The sequence below is a fragment of the Phodopus roborovskii genome, unplaced genomic scaffold (genome assembly GCF_943737965.1).
Source record: "Phodopus roborovskii unplaced genomic scaffold, PHOROB, whole genome shotgun sequence".
NCBI classification, from domain to species: domain Eukaryota; kingdom Metazoa; phylum Chordata; class Mammalia; order Rodentia; family Cricetidae; genus Phodopus; species Phodopus roborovskii.
The window spans coordinates 4,240,678-4,256,867 of record NW_026126517.1 but is presented as its reverse complement, the minus strand read 5'-3'; the positions used below and the strand labels follow the sequence as shown (position 1 = coordinate 4,256,867).

General features: G+C 40.7%; 1 protein-coding gene and 1 pseudogene across 1 annotated transcript in view; one reads left to right on the top strand and one right to left on the bottom strand.

Annotated features, from left to right (window-relative positions):
• Positions 1 to 690: 690 nt before the first annotated feature.
• On the bottom strand, positions 691 to 2,590 carry LOC127231338 (40S ribosomal protein S2-like; annotated as a pseudogene).
• Positions 2,490 to 16,190, top strand: part of Dpy19l2 (dpy-19 like 2) — a 119,534-nt gene continuing 105,833 nt past the window's right edge. The window contains exons 1-4 of the mRNA XM_051197168.1: positions 2,490 to 2,997; positions 7,457 to 7,481; positions 9,401 to 9,488; positions 10,920 to 11,057. Coding sequence (XP_051053125.1) covers positions 2,616 to 2,997; positions 7,457 to 7,481; positions 9,401 to 9,488; positions 10,920 to 11,057 — 633 coding nt within the window. The 5' untranslated portion in view covers positions 2,490 to 2,615. The remainder of the gene's footprint in view (positions 2,998 to 7,456; positions 7,482 to 9,400; positions 9,489 to 10,919; positions 11,058 to 16,190) is intronic.

The window sequence follows — 16,190 nt, the reverse complement described above, 5'->3', positions numbered from 1 at the left end:
AAGAACATGACTCTATAGGTAGTTGGAAAGGAACTACAGGGGATATTAACAAGAAAGGAAGAGGTAATCTTTATATTCCCTTTATTGTTGCAAAGTGCAGAGTTAAAAAGCACACACTAAAAATAAGGTGCCTCCTCCATGGAAGGCCTCACCCTCCTTGGGGAGCAGAAAGGGAATGGGATAGGGGGTTGGTGAGGGATAGGGGGTTGGTGAAGGCCAGGGCAGGAGGGGAGGGTGAGGGAGCTGGGATTGACATGTAAAACAAGCTTGTTTCTAATTTTAAAATAATGTGCTTCCCACTTGTTGGTGGTGCGTACCTTTAATCTCAGCACTTGGAAGAGGCAGGTGGATCTCTGTGAGTTTGAGGCAAGACTGGTCTAAGAGAGAGTTCCAGGACAGGCTCCAAAGCAATACAGGAAACCCTGTCTTGAAAAACTAAACCAAATCAAACCAAAACAAAAACAAACAAATAAAGAAGGTGTTTCATTTTGATTTTGTGTATTCATTTAAGAATAGATTTTTGCCAACTGAAGACTTGTAATATCAGGATTAGGGAGGCTGAGAAAGGAAGGGATTCAAGGCTAGCCGTACAAGGTATGTGTATGTTTGCCAAACAATAATTAATAATATCTTGTGTGTGTGTTTTTTTAAACAGACTTAATTCACTTTATTTTTCTTGTATAAAACTCCTTATGTGGTGGCAACAGCTGGATCCTGGGTCCTCTGAATAGAGACTCTGATATGGGCTTTCACAAGATGGTTAGTAAATTCCTCAATAAGGAGACTTGGTGAACATAGTCTCTTTCCAGAGGTCAGGGGTCAGGTAGCTGTAGGTCTTAGAGATGGCATCAAAGATGGCCTTGGCAAAGTTGCCCAGGGTGGCAGTGCAGCCCCTGGCTGATGTGTAGCAGTCATCAATACTGGCCATCATCAGTAGCTTCTTGGGCACAGGAGCAGAGACGATGCCAATGCCTCCGGGGGCAGGGATGAGATGCACCAACACAGAGCCACAGCGGCCTGTCACTTTGCACGGAACAGTGTGGGGCGTGCCAATCTTGTTCCCCCAGTAGCCTCTCCTCACAGGGACAATGGAAAGCTTGGCCAAGATGATGACCCCTCGGATAGCTGTGGCTACCTCCTTGGAGCACTTAACACCAAGACCAATATGACCATTGTAGTCCCCAATAGCGAGAAAAGCCTTGAACCTGGTCCGCTGGCCAGCCCTTGTCTGTTTCTGTACTGGCATGATCTTTAGAACCTCATCCTTAAGAGATGCCCCCAAGAAAAAGTCAATAATCTCGGATTCCTTAATGGGCAGAGAGAAAAGGTAGATCTCCTCCAGGGATTTGATCTTCATGTTCTTAACCAGGGGGCCCAGCTTGGTGACACGGACCCACTCCTTGTCTTCGGCTTTACCTCCTCGAGCCCCACGGCCTTGACCACGACCGCAGCCCCCGAGACCACTACCTAAGCCTCTGCCCCCCGGGTCCTCCAGGCCCTCCCACTGCATCATCCACCATTTGGTGTTTTCCCGAAGTAGAAGAAGCAATATCTTGTGTATTAAACTGAAAATTGGACAGACAAAATTTACAGTCTGTTAAAATATGAATAAAGTAACATATTCCTGATCCTCTATTTCCTATTTCCTGAGTAATAAAACATCTTGAGCAACAAACAGTTCCAGGAATGCAGAAATGCCTCGAGTGAAATCTTATAAAACAACAAACTAGCAGCAATAGCACTTGTTTATTGTTTCATGTGTATTGGATTTAAACTAGTGAGCAGATGAATAGAACTGCCAGTGAGTACTCTAGATGCTAAGTGTGGCATAATTAATGTGGACTAGAGAGAGGGGTCGGGGTCAAAAGACAGTCAAATGGGCAGGAGAAAAGGCCACAGGGACCACCATGGGATGGCATGGTGTGTGTGTGTGTGTGTGTGTGTGTGTGTGTGTGTGTGTGTGTGTGTATACCTCACTTACATCCACCGGAAGATCTGTGTCCAGGGAAGTGGAAATTAAAGCTGAAAATGTAGACTGGGAATTATTACTGAAGGTAATATTTTTAAGTTTAAGATCTGAGGGATATGGGTGAGTCATGAGCATTCCCAAGCAATGTTCTTCCACGAAGATGAACTTGGTCAATACCATAGTGATTGTGGCTGTTGGAAGCCCAATGATGTCCTAAAACGATGCGTGAAGTGGTGTGGCCTCCAGCCACACAGACTGACATTAAACCAATGCTGCCTTGCTTCTGGTTTAGGGAGGTGATGAACACCTGAGCCCGCCCTGTCTAAGGGCCACAATCTGAGCAACTTCGTTGAAATAGACCATTGCAGAGCTAATGAGCGCTGTCCTGCAGGAGAACTCCAAGACTCAGGCCCTGGGGCAGGCCATGCCACTCGAAAGTCCCTCTGGCGTGCGCGCGGGCTGCTCGTGGAGAGCGCAAGGCTGCCTGGACCTCACGCTCGCCATCCTTGTTTCACGGTCGCCATGACGACGAGGCTGCCCGCAACGGCGGCGGGGGCTGGTCGTTGAGGCTGCCAGGTGAGCCTGCCCCCCGGACCTCGCCCTGCGGTGACCCAGCTCCATCCACCTGAACACAGACTATGAGAAGATGGTGGGGCCGACGAGGAGTAAGCTCAGGGAATCGTGCCCCGATGCGCCTCAGTCCTCCGGCTCCGGACAAACCAGGCGGAGGCGGGGCGCAGGGGCAGTGGAGCCCCCGCTGGAGCTCAGCGCGCCACAGGAAAGGCCAAAGAGGTCCCTGTTGCAGCCTTTCCTTCTGGGCGGCAGGAACCTGCCCGGGGGAGCACGCAACTATGCACAGCGGAGGATCCGAAATCTGAACGCGCAAAATTACTTTCAGCTGGAAGAGGTCACCAAGCTCCTTCTTCTCGGCCGCTTCCAGTTCCTCCACAGTCTTCTGGACCAGCTCCGCGAAAAGGTGCAGGCACTGCAGATGAACCGCTTCTCCCACAGGACCCTCTTTGGCGTAGGTGAGCAGAGCCTGCTCAGAGTGCTCCAGTCCCAGCCAGGCAGGATTGCTTCCCAGCCTAGACGCTTTAAGGGTCGACTTGGGTCTTGGAGATTTCGCTCACCAGCGTTTGGCGTGTTGGAAGAGTGTTTGTGGGATCTGCGAATCTATTTGTGGGATTATTTTGTGGGATTTCCCGATTTAGTGGTCATCTGATGCCAACAAAAAATTACCCAATCAGAGCAGCCAGTTGACACGAGTATGTAGAAGTGGTTGGCTACCTTCTGGACAGAGTTATGTTCCTTTGTATTTTAAATAAAAGTTTCTTAGTTGAGATCACTTTGGAGGAAGGAGGAGCATAGGCAGTGTACGCTGCTGATAGCCACTTCCACCCCCTGAGCTTTAAGGGCAGCAGTCCAGGAGTTTTTTCATGGGCGCATTTCCTCAGTCTATACCTCTAATTTTCGGTAGCTTCTGAGGAACTTAACTGTTGCTGCTGTCTGGTATTTGAGTGAGAGCTTTGGCAGACTAGCTGCTGATACAAATGGAGACATAAACATCTCAATACAGGTTATTGTCACCTCTTCCCATCACATGCTACTTATTTTGCTGCTGAGGGAAAAATGAGTGGTCCCATTCAAGTGTTAACAATAATTGAGGAATAACTGAAATTCATATTTAGATTTCCATCTGCTGTCTGTGCCCACAGACCCACACCACAATCAACAAAGGACAGTTCTCTCAAAATCCAAGCTCCAATGGCAGTTACCCATAAGTGGCTAATGAAACAATGGCTGACTTTATTAACTGAGAGACAGTGAATACTTCAGAATGGAAGTAGAATGTAGCTCAGAGAGGACTTTTAGAAAACAGTAGAGTTTGAGTTCTAGCAAAGGACTAATGTGGTTGTGTGTATCTGGGAACAATGTGTGTGTGTGTGTGTGTGTGTGTGTGTGTTGCTGACAGAATGGCAGGATTTGAGTCTTTTTTTTTTTTTCAGTGTTTTTTATTTATTTATTTAATTTTATATAACAAAGTCCAATCAAATGAAAACAAACATTTATACACAATATTTGGGAATTTGGGCGTCGTTCTTTCCAAACTACTTCCTGTTGGTAAGGGGCGCTGTCTTGGGGGATTCGAAGAAGATTCAGATATCCTAGCTGTAGTCTGTAGGGCTGTTTTGTCCAGCTGTTTGGAATGTAGGATCAGCTTGTACTCTGTTTCAGGCGGTCTGGTGTGATCAAACCACATTAGTCTGTAAGGAATCCACATCTTTTCATTTTCTGTGGAAACAAAAGTAGAAATACTTTTCCCCAGTAACTTGTTCTTCAACTTAAATTTTGGAGTCAAAGCGTTTTTTTTTTTTTTTTTTTTAATTATTTTACAAGGATCTGAGTCTTAACAGTAAGACAGCATGGTGTGAAAACAAAGGTATGAAGAGTAGGAGGGTGCTATTGGGAGCAGCTTCATAGAGTCCAACTCAATGATGCCGCTGAGGCATTTGAACTCTGTGTAAAGATATGGATTCTTTGTTTTTTAAAAATTATTTGTTTTTATGATGGTAATAAAATTATATCATTATTCCTTCTGTTTCCTCTCCTCAAATTCTTGTGTGCATCCCCTTGCTCTCCTAAAATTTTTTGGTCTCCTTTTCTTTGAATGTTGTTTTACACACACACACACACACACTCCTAAGTACGTAAATATAACATGTTCAGTCTATATAATGTTACGTGTGTGTATGTGTTTTCAGAGCTGATCTTTTAGTATGGGATAACAAGTTGGTATGGTGTTCCTTGGGAAGACTATTTCTTTAAAAATTCTTTATGAATAACAAAGTGTTCATTTTATATACAAATAATGTTATATCTATTTAAAGCATGAATTGCTCACATTCAATTGGCATTTGGTAGCTATGTGAATCACCCCCTGCCCCTGGAAAGTTGCTTGGTCATAGTGTGCCTTTGAGATTATGTAGGTTGAAATGTATAGTGTGGACTGGAGAGGGAATGAAAGCAGAAAGAATCCTTGGGAAATCTTTCCTAGAATCAGGCTACAATGGTCAAAATAGCAGCAGCACAGGAAGAATGGAGAGAAGAGACAGAGAAAGTAATGGGTGAGATTGGAGTGGAAGCAGAAGAGGCAGGAAGGGAATGCAGACAATTGCTTCAGGCATTACCCACATCTGAGTGAAAATTGCTGCATTAGGTGGCACGGAGATTTTCAAGGCAAACACCGATGTACAGAAAGAAAAGGGGCAGAGTAGAAATATTTGTGAAAAACTTTTAAAGTTAATTTTAAGAGACAAGTGGGAAAGGAAAACTGAGATTAAACTGAGATGTGCGTAAGTACCTATCTTTTGGGAAGTTCTGGCAGGAGAGGATGAGAGACAGGATCAAGTTTTGAGGATCTTTGGAAAGATACATGGATTGATCATACATTTGGCCTTTTGTATGACTATGTGTATGTGGGGCGTGGGGCGTTCATGTGAGTATGGGGTGTGTGCTCTACTGCACACACTTACAAAGCCAGAGCAGGACTTGGGGGCTGTCTTTTTCTGTCACTCTCTACCTTATTTGCTTGAGACAGGTCCTCCCATTAAAACATCAGTTCACCTTGAGTCTAGGCTGGTTGGCCAGTGAGCTCTCAGTATCTGCTGATCACCCCTTAATCTTGAGTTATATAACATGTAGCCACACCTGGGTCCTGGAAATTTGGACTTAGGTCCTCATGCTTGCAAAGCAAGCTCTCTTACTCTCTGAAGCCATCTTTTCCATCTTTTCATTTTGAAAATGTAATTTTTATTATTTTCCAATATATATCCCCAGCAAGAGACCAGAAAAGAAGAAACAACTGTAGCCTAATAGGACAATGCCTGTCATTGTTAAGTAAACTTTATCTGAGGATATTTTCTTCCAGTTGAAGGTACAGCTTGTAAATTTTCATTTCAGAGTGGTGCAGAGGACAAATTTGTTTTCAGTGAGGAACTGTATAGCATCTATTGAACCATTGCTTTAATAACCCATTGAAAACAAAATAACATTTTTAGCTTGAGCATAGTACAAAAATGGGCTATAGCTTGTCCATCCCGATAAAACACAAGCAAATCTGAGAACTTTAGATGAGCCCAGCATGGTAGTTACATAAGCAATAAAGAGCAGGATTGGTAAGTTCAACATGGCGATTTTGTTTCTTCACTGAATTGCTTTGCATTTATTCTGTTAGCAAAGATGGATAGTTTCTAAAATTGACTTAGAAGGTCAATATTGGTGGCTTAGGAGATGTCTTGCCAATTGTATTGGGGCAGCCATGGGAAATCTCTGTGGGACTTGAACTAGTTGAGTCCATGTCATCAAGGACCTAAGGAATTATCAAAATCAGCTTTCAAAACTTTGGAAATGAGTGAAAGCTTATTGTGATGAAAGGATATTCATTTATGAAGAGCTGGTGGGGCCTTCAGGGCATTTAACTTGTTCTGCCCCCAACCCCTTCCCAGCTCCATGATGTACTTGAATTCAGGCAATCTCCTTGTCACTCACTGTGTTTGTAGCTCTGTGGAAAGATGAAAACCTAGTGCAGCATGGAACTGGACCTGTTCCTCATTCCCTGCTAGCCTCATGCATGGGGCTCAGCTTGGTGCTTGAGGGTGCCTAGATTCAAGTGCTCATCAGGAGCTGATAGTTTATCAGGGCCTGGACCGTACAACTTAGCTTGCTAATTCATGGATACAATAAGAGATTTTCTGTATTTAATTCTCACTGATGAGTGCAAAGAACAGTGATCTAGGATAGTTTCCTTCAGGCCACAGTGTTACAAGGCCTGGTTCCAGAGCCATGCCAGCCCCAAATAACACATAGAGACGCTATACTAGATATAAAGCTGTTGGCCTGTTAATAACATTTCTTATTGGCTAGCTCTGTCTTAAGTATTAACCCATTTCTACCAATATGAGTATTTCCACATGGTCTTATCTTACTGGAGAGAGGATCTGGAGTTCTACTCTCTTGGTCCTAAATGTTGAATCTCCTCCTCTATCTATCTCCAAATCTTCCTTGTCTCTTAGTCCACCTATCTTGCTCTCCTAGTGGCCAACAGGGCTTTATTCATTAACCAATAAGAGAAACATATTTACAGAATGGCATCTCCCATCACCACAGTGTTTTCTGGGAGGATCTTTCCTGGGCATGTGTAAGCTTTAAAAACATTTTATATGAAGGAAAGTGAGAATAAGAAACAACGGAGACTCATAATGAAAAATCACAAAGATCAAGCCATCCACCTCATCACTCTTAAAGAGAGGGACACATATGCTTCCAGGTCCTTCCCACCTGTAGAAGGAGTTGTTTTCCTGGCTCAAGTAGACAGAAGCAGCTGACCAGCTGGCTTAGTGTATAATGTGCATTTGAATTGCTAAATGTTTATTTTAAAGACATTTAATAACAAAGTGTTTTTAAATTATTTCTCTATTTCTTTTTCAGCTGCCTTTGTGGGGATTTTGCACTGGTAAGATTTTTGTCTCAGCTTGAAATACATAGGAATGTATGGGTTGAATTTTGTCACTACTATTCGTAAATAGCAAACCAAAACATCTATTTCTTTAATTATCTCCCATCCCCACAAAGCTTTTTAGTTTATATCACCTACATTCTTCATTAACATGTAGTACCTGTGCTTTACTGTTGAAATAAGTTTAGAGCTTAGGTCTTAGGAATGCCTGCAAACTAAAACTCAGAAGATAAAGTTTGCCTTTTTATCTGAACTGCTAATGGTGGTGCACATTTGTAATCCCAGCACTTAGAGGCCGATGTGGAAGGATTATGAGTGTGAGGCCAGCCTGGGCTACATAGTGAGACCCTGCTTCTAGACAATCAAGTCTTTGTGCTGTGGTAGGTCAGGAAGGCTTTGAGTCTGCTCGTGTGAATTCACCCGTGTTCTCTTTTATAAAAAGTTTTGTTTGTGTTTTAAAATCACATGTAAAACGCCCCAACAATTTCGTCAGGGATATTTTCACTTCTACCTGAGTTGCAGTTTTGTAGACATAGGAAGGTTTCTTGGCCAGTGTTTCTCTGCCATCCTATCTGTGAAGCAATTTTGATGTGAGCACTGAGGTTGAACCAGGAAGAGCCATTCCTCTGCACTGTTGGCTTTCTGGCATGTGACCTGCATGTAAATCCAGGGGAGAAACTATGTTGCTATATGGACTTTTGATTTTGTTTTTGTTGGGAAATGTTTTCTAAACTGGGTAATGCAGTCCTTGACTATGAAAAACCTTGCCACACATGCTCATTTGTCACTAGCAACAACTGTGTATGTATACCTTCAAGTACAGTCAGTCCTCTGAGGGACTTAACAGATCATATTTTGGTATGGACTTATACTTCTTTTAAAATGGCTTCATTTAAGGGTGATTTTATTTAAATTGTATTCAAAGTGCTTTTCTTTTTTATTTTTTTTTATTTAAGTTTTTTTTTTTCATTTTCCGTACCAACTGCAGTCCCCCTTCCCTCCCCTTGTCATAACCCTCCCCCACCTTACCTCCACCCAACCCTCCATCCACTCTTTAGTAGAGGTCAGGCCTCCCATAGGGAGTCAAAGAAGAGTCTGGAATATCAAGTTGAGGCAGGACCAAGCCTCCCTTCTGCATCAAGGCTGAGCAAGGTATCTCTCCATAGTGAATGGGCTCCAAAAAGTCAGTTCATGCACTAGGGATAAATCTGAGTCCCACTGCCAGTGGCCCCACAGACTGCCCAAGCCATAGAACCGTCACCCACATTCAGAGGGTCCAGTTCGGTCCTATGCAAGTTCCTCAACTACCAGTAACCCAGACTTAGAAAGACAACCACAGTATGTATTCACTCATAATTAGATATTAGATGTAAAGAAAAGGAGAATCAGGGTCAAAGTGCTTTTCAGTGGTTACAAAAGTTTTCCCAATGCCTTTGAATTACTCCTACAACAGGAAAAAACACAGCCCTTCCTGGAGTTTCCGTTTGTTTGTTTGTTTGTTTATGACAGGGGGTTTCTTTGTGTAGCCCTGGTTGTCTTAGAACTAGCTCTGAAGACCAGGCTGGCCTTGAACTCACAGAGATCCATCTGCCTCTGCCTCCCAAGCGCTGGCATTAAAGACATGTGCCACCACCGCCAGGCTTTTCCTGTGTTCTTAAGAAGCTTGGCATAGAAGAATGAAGGGTGCCATAGGAATTTTAGATTTGCAAGTACAAGAAGAATAGTTAAACAACTTAGAGTGCATGTGATGATGAACAATAAATGCTCAAGAATATACAAGCTCATCAGTAAATTGTGAAATTATCTCAACATTTATTAGAAAACTTGTTTTCATTTTATGGTTTTCTGAGTCCTGAAACTGTTTTAATACTAGTTTTGAAGCCCATTCTCATCATAATATGTTTCTTTCCCCCCAGGATACACTTAATAACACTTTTTGAAAATGACCGTCATTTTTCTCACCTCTCATCTTTGGAACGGGAGATGACTTTTCGCACGGAAATGGTTCGGTTCTTTCTTTTAATTAATCTATGCTGTAAGGATAGTGGGACAATAAGGTAGAAACTGAACAGGAAATGAAATGGATTTGGGGTGAATCATGCTATATTTGTGCCCTTCCTGTGTGAGTTGGCCAGTACACTACAGATGTTGCCACTGATGTTCATTTTCCTCCAATAATCCTTTTGGAGTACCTAGGTTCCTAGATTGAATATATCATTAATGTCTGTGTGGCCCTTGAATCCCTCAAAGTTGTCATTCCCAAGGCTGGCATATAAATCACGATTTAATAAAAACACAGATGAGGCAGGCCTTTGGGGACAGACACTGGATGCAGACAGCAGCCCTGTGCTTATTTCTGCGAGGACTGGAAAGTTGTATCTGATCCTCGGTCATCTACCTGTTAGACAGAAATCATCTCAGGCTTATGAGGCTGTGCTGAAATGAAGTAGATGAATGAATGGAAGTACACATCAGAGTGTCTGGCAGAAAACAATAGCTTATTAGTAACAAAATATCATTTTTCCATTCTTTGCCTAAATGTAGACACTGGCATACTAGATATTTAAAAGTTGTACTGCTGTATTATCTTTATAAGCTAAAAGGAAAATCTAAACTGTGAACCAGCTTGAATTTAGAAGCCCTTGCTGCTAGTTAACATTTCAACACTAACTTGGTCATGTGATGCAGGAATGGCTGTGGAGTTTCGATTATTTTGAATTTTTTTTTTTTTGAAGAATGGGGTACTTGCTCTACTATTTAAATATTGTGCTACTATTTATCTATTTTGGAAAACAGCAAACTCAATGATTAAAACAACAAAACAGTGTATAGTCTCTAGAACCCTTGACTTTTAAGTTGAAATCTCCTTACTGGTCTAATGAGGCCACATTTCCTGTGCTGGAATTACCAGGACAAGGTTATCTCTTCATCCACAGCATTTGTGAGCAATGAAAGTCAGCTCAGGCACCAGCTATGGCTCTGAAGTAAGCTGGACCAGTCACCCGATGCTGATGAGTTCATGTTACCGGTTAACAGAGCAGCATCCCTTTCCAAATGCAGGCTTGCACTTCGACATGAAGACACCCCGGTTTTTGATAGAGTTTATTAAAAGCACATGGTAAAAATGGATTTAATCAAGTTAAAATACACTGACTGGATGCATGACTTAAAGCACTTTTAGTGCTGTATACAACCATCCATATAATCCAAATAATCTCAGACCTTGGGAAATTTTAAAAGAATTGTAGAGTGGGTGCCTGAAGATACATGCTTTTTAGTCTGAGAATGTTAACAGCAAGGAGTCATTGGGAAGTTCTCTTCATGGCATTGTTTTTTGAAACAAAAGAAAGATGATGTTAAAGATGTTGTTTTTAAACTGTTCTATGAATAATTTGAGGTTTTATTGACATTGACAGTGTGTGCTTTTCTTAAAAGGGACTTTATTATTCCTACTTCAAGACCATTATCGATGCACCTTCATTTTTGGAGGGCCTGTGGATGATCATGAATGACAGGCTAACTGAATATCCCCTGGTAATCAATACAGTGAAACGCTTCCATCTTTATCCAGAGGTGAGGAATCTTTAGAAAAAAGTAATGGTAGCAGGCTATTACCAAGTAAAATCGGTAAATGTAAGGACATCAGAGGAAAGTTTGTTAACTGTAGATGTTTTTAAGATTTGATCACACCACAAAGTGTTCCTCTCTTAAAATTCAATCTATTGAATCTCCTCACATGATCTCGGGGTATACCTTAGTATGGACTTAGTAACGGAGGCAGTAGATAGGACATCTGGGCCTAGGGCTATGCTTAGAGCAGTCTTCTGGCTTTGAGGCCCCAAGGATATGCAAGGAGGCCATAGGAAGGAACAATGAGAGTGACAGCAAATCAGTGACTTTGGAGTTGCAGATTGAAAGTAAAGTTTATTTGGTCATATGTCTAGAAACCCATGAGTGATTTTTAATGTTTAGCCGTACAAAGTATGGTTTTTAATGGAGTCCAGAAATTTGAAAAAAAAAAACAACAAAAAACATTGGGAAGCTTAATTTGTGAATTCTTTTTTAGTTGAAATTAAATTTTGATGAAATATACATTCTGTTCACTGTTTCCCCTCCCCTCCTGCCCAACTCTTCACCACCTTTACCTCTCTCTTTGCAAAACTCAAACAAACAAAAAAACAAGCAAAGAGGAAAAAAATCAAAGAAAGTACAAGAGACAGACATAAATAAAACCTATAGAAATACAAAATTGGAAATCATAATGTACAAGCAAAAGACAAAAAGGCAAACAAAACAATATGTGACAAAAAATATACAAAAAATACTACTGAGTTTTGTGTTGGCCATCTACTTCTGGGCATGGACCTTACCCTTAACTGTGGTTAATATCCCTAGTGAGACTTTCTTGAAGAAAACTATTTTTTCCTTTGTGAGTGGATGACATCTAGAGACAGCTAATTTATCATTCCTACATGTTTTCTGGAAGGAAATTGGAGATCTTTAGTATATGTTATCATGTCATCTGCAAATGGGGTAGTTTGCTTCCCACCCCCATGTGTATCCCTTTAATTTCTTTTTCTTGCCTTAATTCTCCAGCTAGTATTTTGAGAAAAATATTGAAAGGGAATGGGGATAAGAGACATCATTTTTTCATTCTTAACTTCCATGGGATTACTTCAAGTTCTTCTCCTTTTAGGGCAATGTTGATTGTGGGTTATTATGTTGAGGTATGTTCCCTCTAGCTCCACATACTTTTGAACTTTTTTCATAAAGATATACTGAATTTTATCACAGGCTTTTTCTGAATTGATTCATATGATTGTGTGCTTAAGTCCATCTGTATGGTTTACTACATGAGTGTTATATTGACTTACAGTATTTTTGTTATGTTGACTTTCGTTAACTGTCCCTGAATTTCAGGAATAAAGAAGACTTGGCTATGGTGTATAATTTTTTGATGTATGTCTGCTTGCATGTATTCTATTGAATATTTTGAGACTATGCTCATCATGAGTACTGACCTTCCTTCCTTCCTTATCTTTTTGTTTGTGTGCTTTTGGGCATATGTGCATGAGTGTGTAAGTAAGCAAGTATTGACTAAAAGTTTACTTTTCTCCATAGCCTAGAATGGTTCCACTTGAATAGGAAGGGTCTGATTTGGGTGTTAGAATTGACTGGCTTCACAAAACGAGTTTGGGAGTGCTCATCTGTGTTTTCTCTCTTTTTGTAAAAATAACTTAAGACAGATTACCTGTGGATCTTCCTTAAAAATCTGGTAGAATTTTGCTGTAAATTCTGCTGTCTCTGGACTTTTATTTAAAGCTGAAAATCTCTTTATTACCATTTCTATCACATTTTCTATGGTCTGTTTTTGTTGTTGACTTCTATTTGGTTTTATTTTGGTATTTTGGCTGAATCTAGGGTTTTCCAGGCTAATAAAGTACAAGTTTTGAAAAATGTTTTCTTGTAATATTCTGAATTTTTGTTGTCTTGTAGTGTTTCCTATTTGTTTCAGACTGTTAATTGGGTCCTATCCTTCATTTTGTTTATTAGGCCAATCTTTTCTATCTTCTCAATGAAGTTCTTTTTTATTTTAATTTTTATTTAATTTAGAATCAATCTTATTCTACATATCAATCCCAGTTCCCTCTCCTTCTTATCCTCCCATGCCTCTCACCGACCCCCTTTCCCTCCATCCACTCTCCAGGGAGGGTGAGGTCTTCTGTGAGTGGGTCATTAAAATCTGTCAACATTCGTGGAGGGCCTAGGCCCTCCTCTATGTATCTGGGTTGAGAGAGTATCCATTTGTACACTAGGGATAAATACTGGTTCAACTGTCAGAGGTCCCATAGACTGTTCAAGCTCTTCCAACCAATACCCATGTTCAGGGGGCCTGGTTGGTCCTATGCTGGTTCCTCAGCAGTCAGATTGGTGTCTGTGGGCTCTTACATGGTCAGGTCAGCTGTTTCTATGGGTTTCCCCAGCACAGTCTTGACCCCATTGCTCATCACTCCTCCCTTCCTACAACTGGATTCTAGGAGTTAGGCTCAGTGCATAGCTGTGGATCTCTGCTTCTGCTTCCATCAGTTACTGAGTGAAGGCTCTAGGATGGCATTTAAGGTAGCCGCTCCATTATTGCTTAGATTCTTAGTTTGGGTGATCCTTTTATATCCCTGAACATTTCCCTAGTACCAGATTTCTCTTTAAATTTATAATGGCTCCCTCTATTAAGGTATCTCTTTTCTTGCTCTCCTTTATTCTTCCCCCAACTCAATCTTCCTGATCCCTCATGTTCTCATCCTTCTCCTCTTCTCCCCTTATCTTTTTCCGCCCTCCCTCCCCCATGCTCCCAATTTGCTCAGAAGATCTTGTCCCTTGGGGTCTTCCTTGTTTTGTAGCTTCTTTGGAGGTGTGGATTGTAATCATTGGCTCTATGTCTAATATCCATATATGAGTGAATACATACCACATACCATGCTTGTCTTTCTGTGACTGGGTTACCTCACTCAGGATGGTTTCTTCCAGTTCCATCCATTTGCATATAAACTTTAAGAATTCATTGTTTATTTTTTTTCCTGCTGAGTATACTCCATTGTGTAAATGTACCACATTTTCTCCATCCATTGGTTGAAGGGCATCTATGTTGCTTTCAAGTTCTGGCTATTACAAAACAACTCTGCTATGAACATAGTTGAACACACGTCCTTGTTGTATTATTGTTCATCCTTTGTGTATATGCCCAAGAGTATAATTGCTGGATCTTGAGGTAGACTGATTCTCATTTTCCTGAGAAACCACCATACTGATTTCCAAAGTGACTGTACACCTTTGCACTCCCACCAGCAATAAAGGAGTGTTCTCCTTTCTCTACATCCTCTCCAGCATAAACTGTCATTGGTGTTGTTGATTTTAGCCATTTTTAGAGGTGCAAGATGGTATCTCAGAGTTGCTTTGATTTACATTTCTCTGATGGTGAAGGATGTTCTTAAGTGTCTTTTAGCCATTTTAGATTCATCTATTGAAAATTCTGTTTAGTTTTGTACCTTACTTTTTAATTGGATTATTGGGTGTTTTGGTGCCTAGCTTCTTGAGTTTTTGTAATATTTTGGAAATTAGCCCTCTGTCAGATGTGGGGTTGATGAAGATCTTTTCCCATTCTGTCGGTTGCCGTTTTGTCTTGTTGAATGTATATTTTGCTTTACAGAAGCTTCTCTGTTTCAGGAGATCCCATTTATTAATTACTGATCTCAGTGTCTGTGCTACTGCAGTTATGTTTATGAAGTGATCGCCTGTACCAATTCATTCAAGGGCACATCCCACTTTCTCTTCTAAGAGATTCAGTGTGGTTGGATTTATGTTGAGGTCTTTGAACCATTTAGAATATGTTTTGGGCATGGCGATAGATAAGGATTTATCTGCAATCTTCTACATGTCAACATCCAGTTATGCCAGAATCATTTGTTGAAGAGGCTTTCTTTTTCCCACTGTATAAGTTTATCTTCTTTGTCAAAAATCAGGTGTTCATGGGTGTGTGGATTATTATTAGGGTTTTCAATTTGATTCTATTGGTCTGCCTGTCTGTTTTTGTGCCAGTACCAAGCTGTTTTCATTACTGTAGCTCTATAGTAGTGCTTGAAGTCAGGCATAGTGATGCCTCCAAAAGTTTGTTTATTGTATAGGGTTTTTTTTGGATATCCTGAGTTGTTTTTCCATATAAAGTTGAGTATTGTTCTTTCAAGGTCTGTGAAGAATTGTGCTGGGATTTTGATTGCATTGAATCTATAGATTGCTTTTGGTAAGATTGTCACTTTTACTATGTTCATCCTACCTTCCAAGAGCATGGAAGTTCTTTCCATTTTCTGGTATTTTCTTTGATTTCTTTCTTTGAAGACTCAAAGTTCTTGTCATACAGGTTTTTCACATGTTTGGTTAGAGTTATCCCACAATATTGTTTGTGGCTATTGTAAAGGGTGATGTTTCTCTGATTTCTTTCTCAGTCCATTTATTGTCTATATATAGCAGGGCTACTGATTTTTCAAGTTATTCTTGTATCCTACCACTTTGCTAAAGTATTTATCAGCTACAGGAGTACCCTAGTAGAATTTTTTGGGTCACTTATGTAAACTATCATATTGTCTCCAAATAGTGAAATTTTACCTTACTCTTTTCCAATTTGTATCCCTGTGATCTCCTTTTGTTGTCTTATTGCTCTAGTTAGAACTTCAAGTATAGTGTTGAAGAGATATGAAAAATGGAAAGAGTGGACAACTTTGCCTTGTTCCTGATTTTAGAGTAATCACATTGAGTTTCTCTCCATTCAGTTTGATGTTGGCTGTTGGTTTACTCAATACTACCTTTATCATTTTTAGGTATGTTCCTGTTATCTCTGATCTCTCTAAGGTCTTTATCATTAAGGGGTGTTAGATTTTGTCAAAGGCTTTTTCAGCATCTAGTAAAATGATCACATGGTTTTTCTTTTTCAGTTTGTATCCATGGTGGATTTCATTGATGGATTTTCATATGTTGAACCATCCCTGCATCCCTGGGTTGAGGCCTACATGATCATGGTGGATGATTTCTCTGATTTGTTCTTGGATTCAATTTATTGAGTATTTTTGCATCAATGTTCATGAGGGAGACTGGTCTATATAGTTCTCTTTCTTAGTTGTGTCTTTGTATGGTTTAGGTACCAAGGTAATTGTAGCC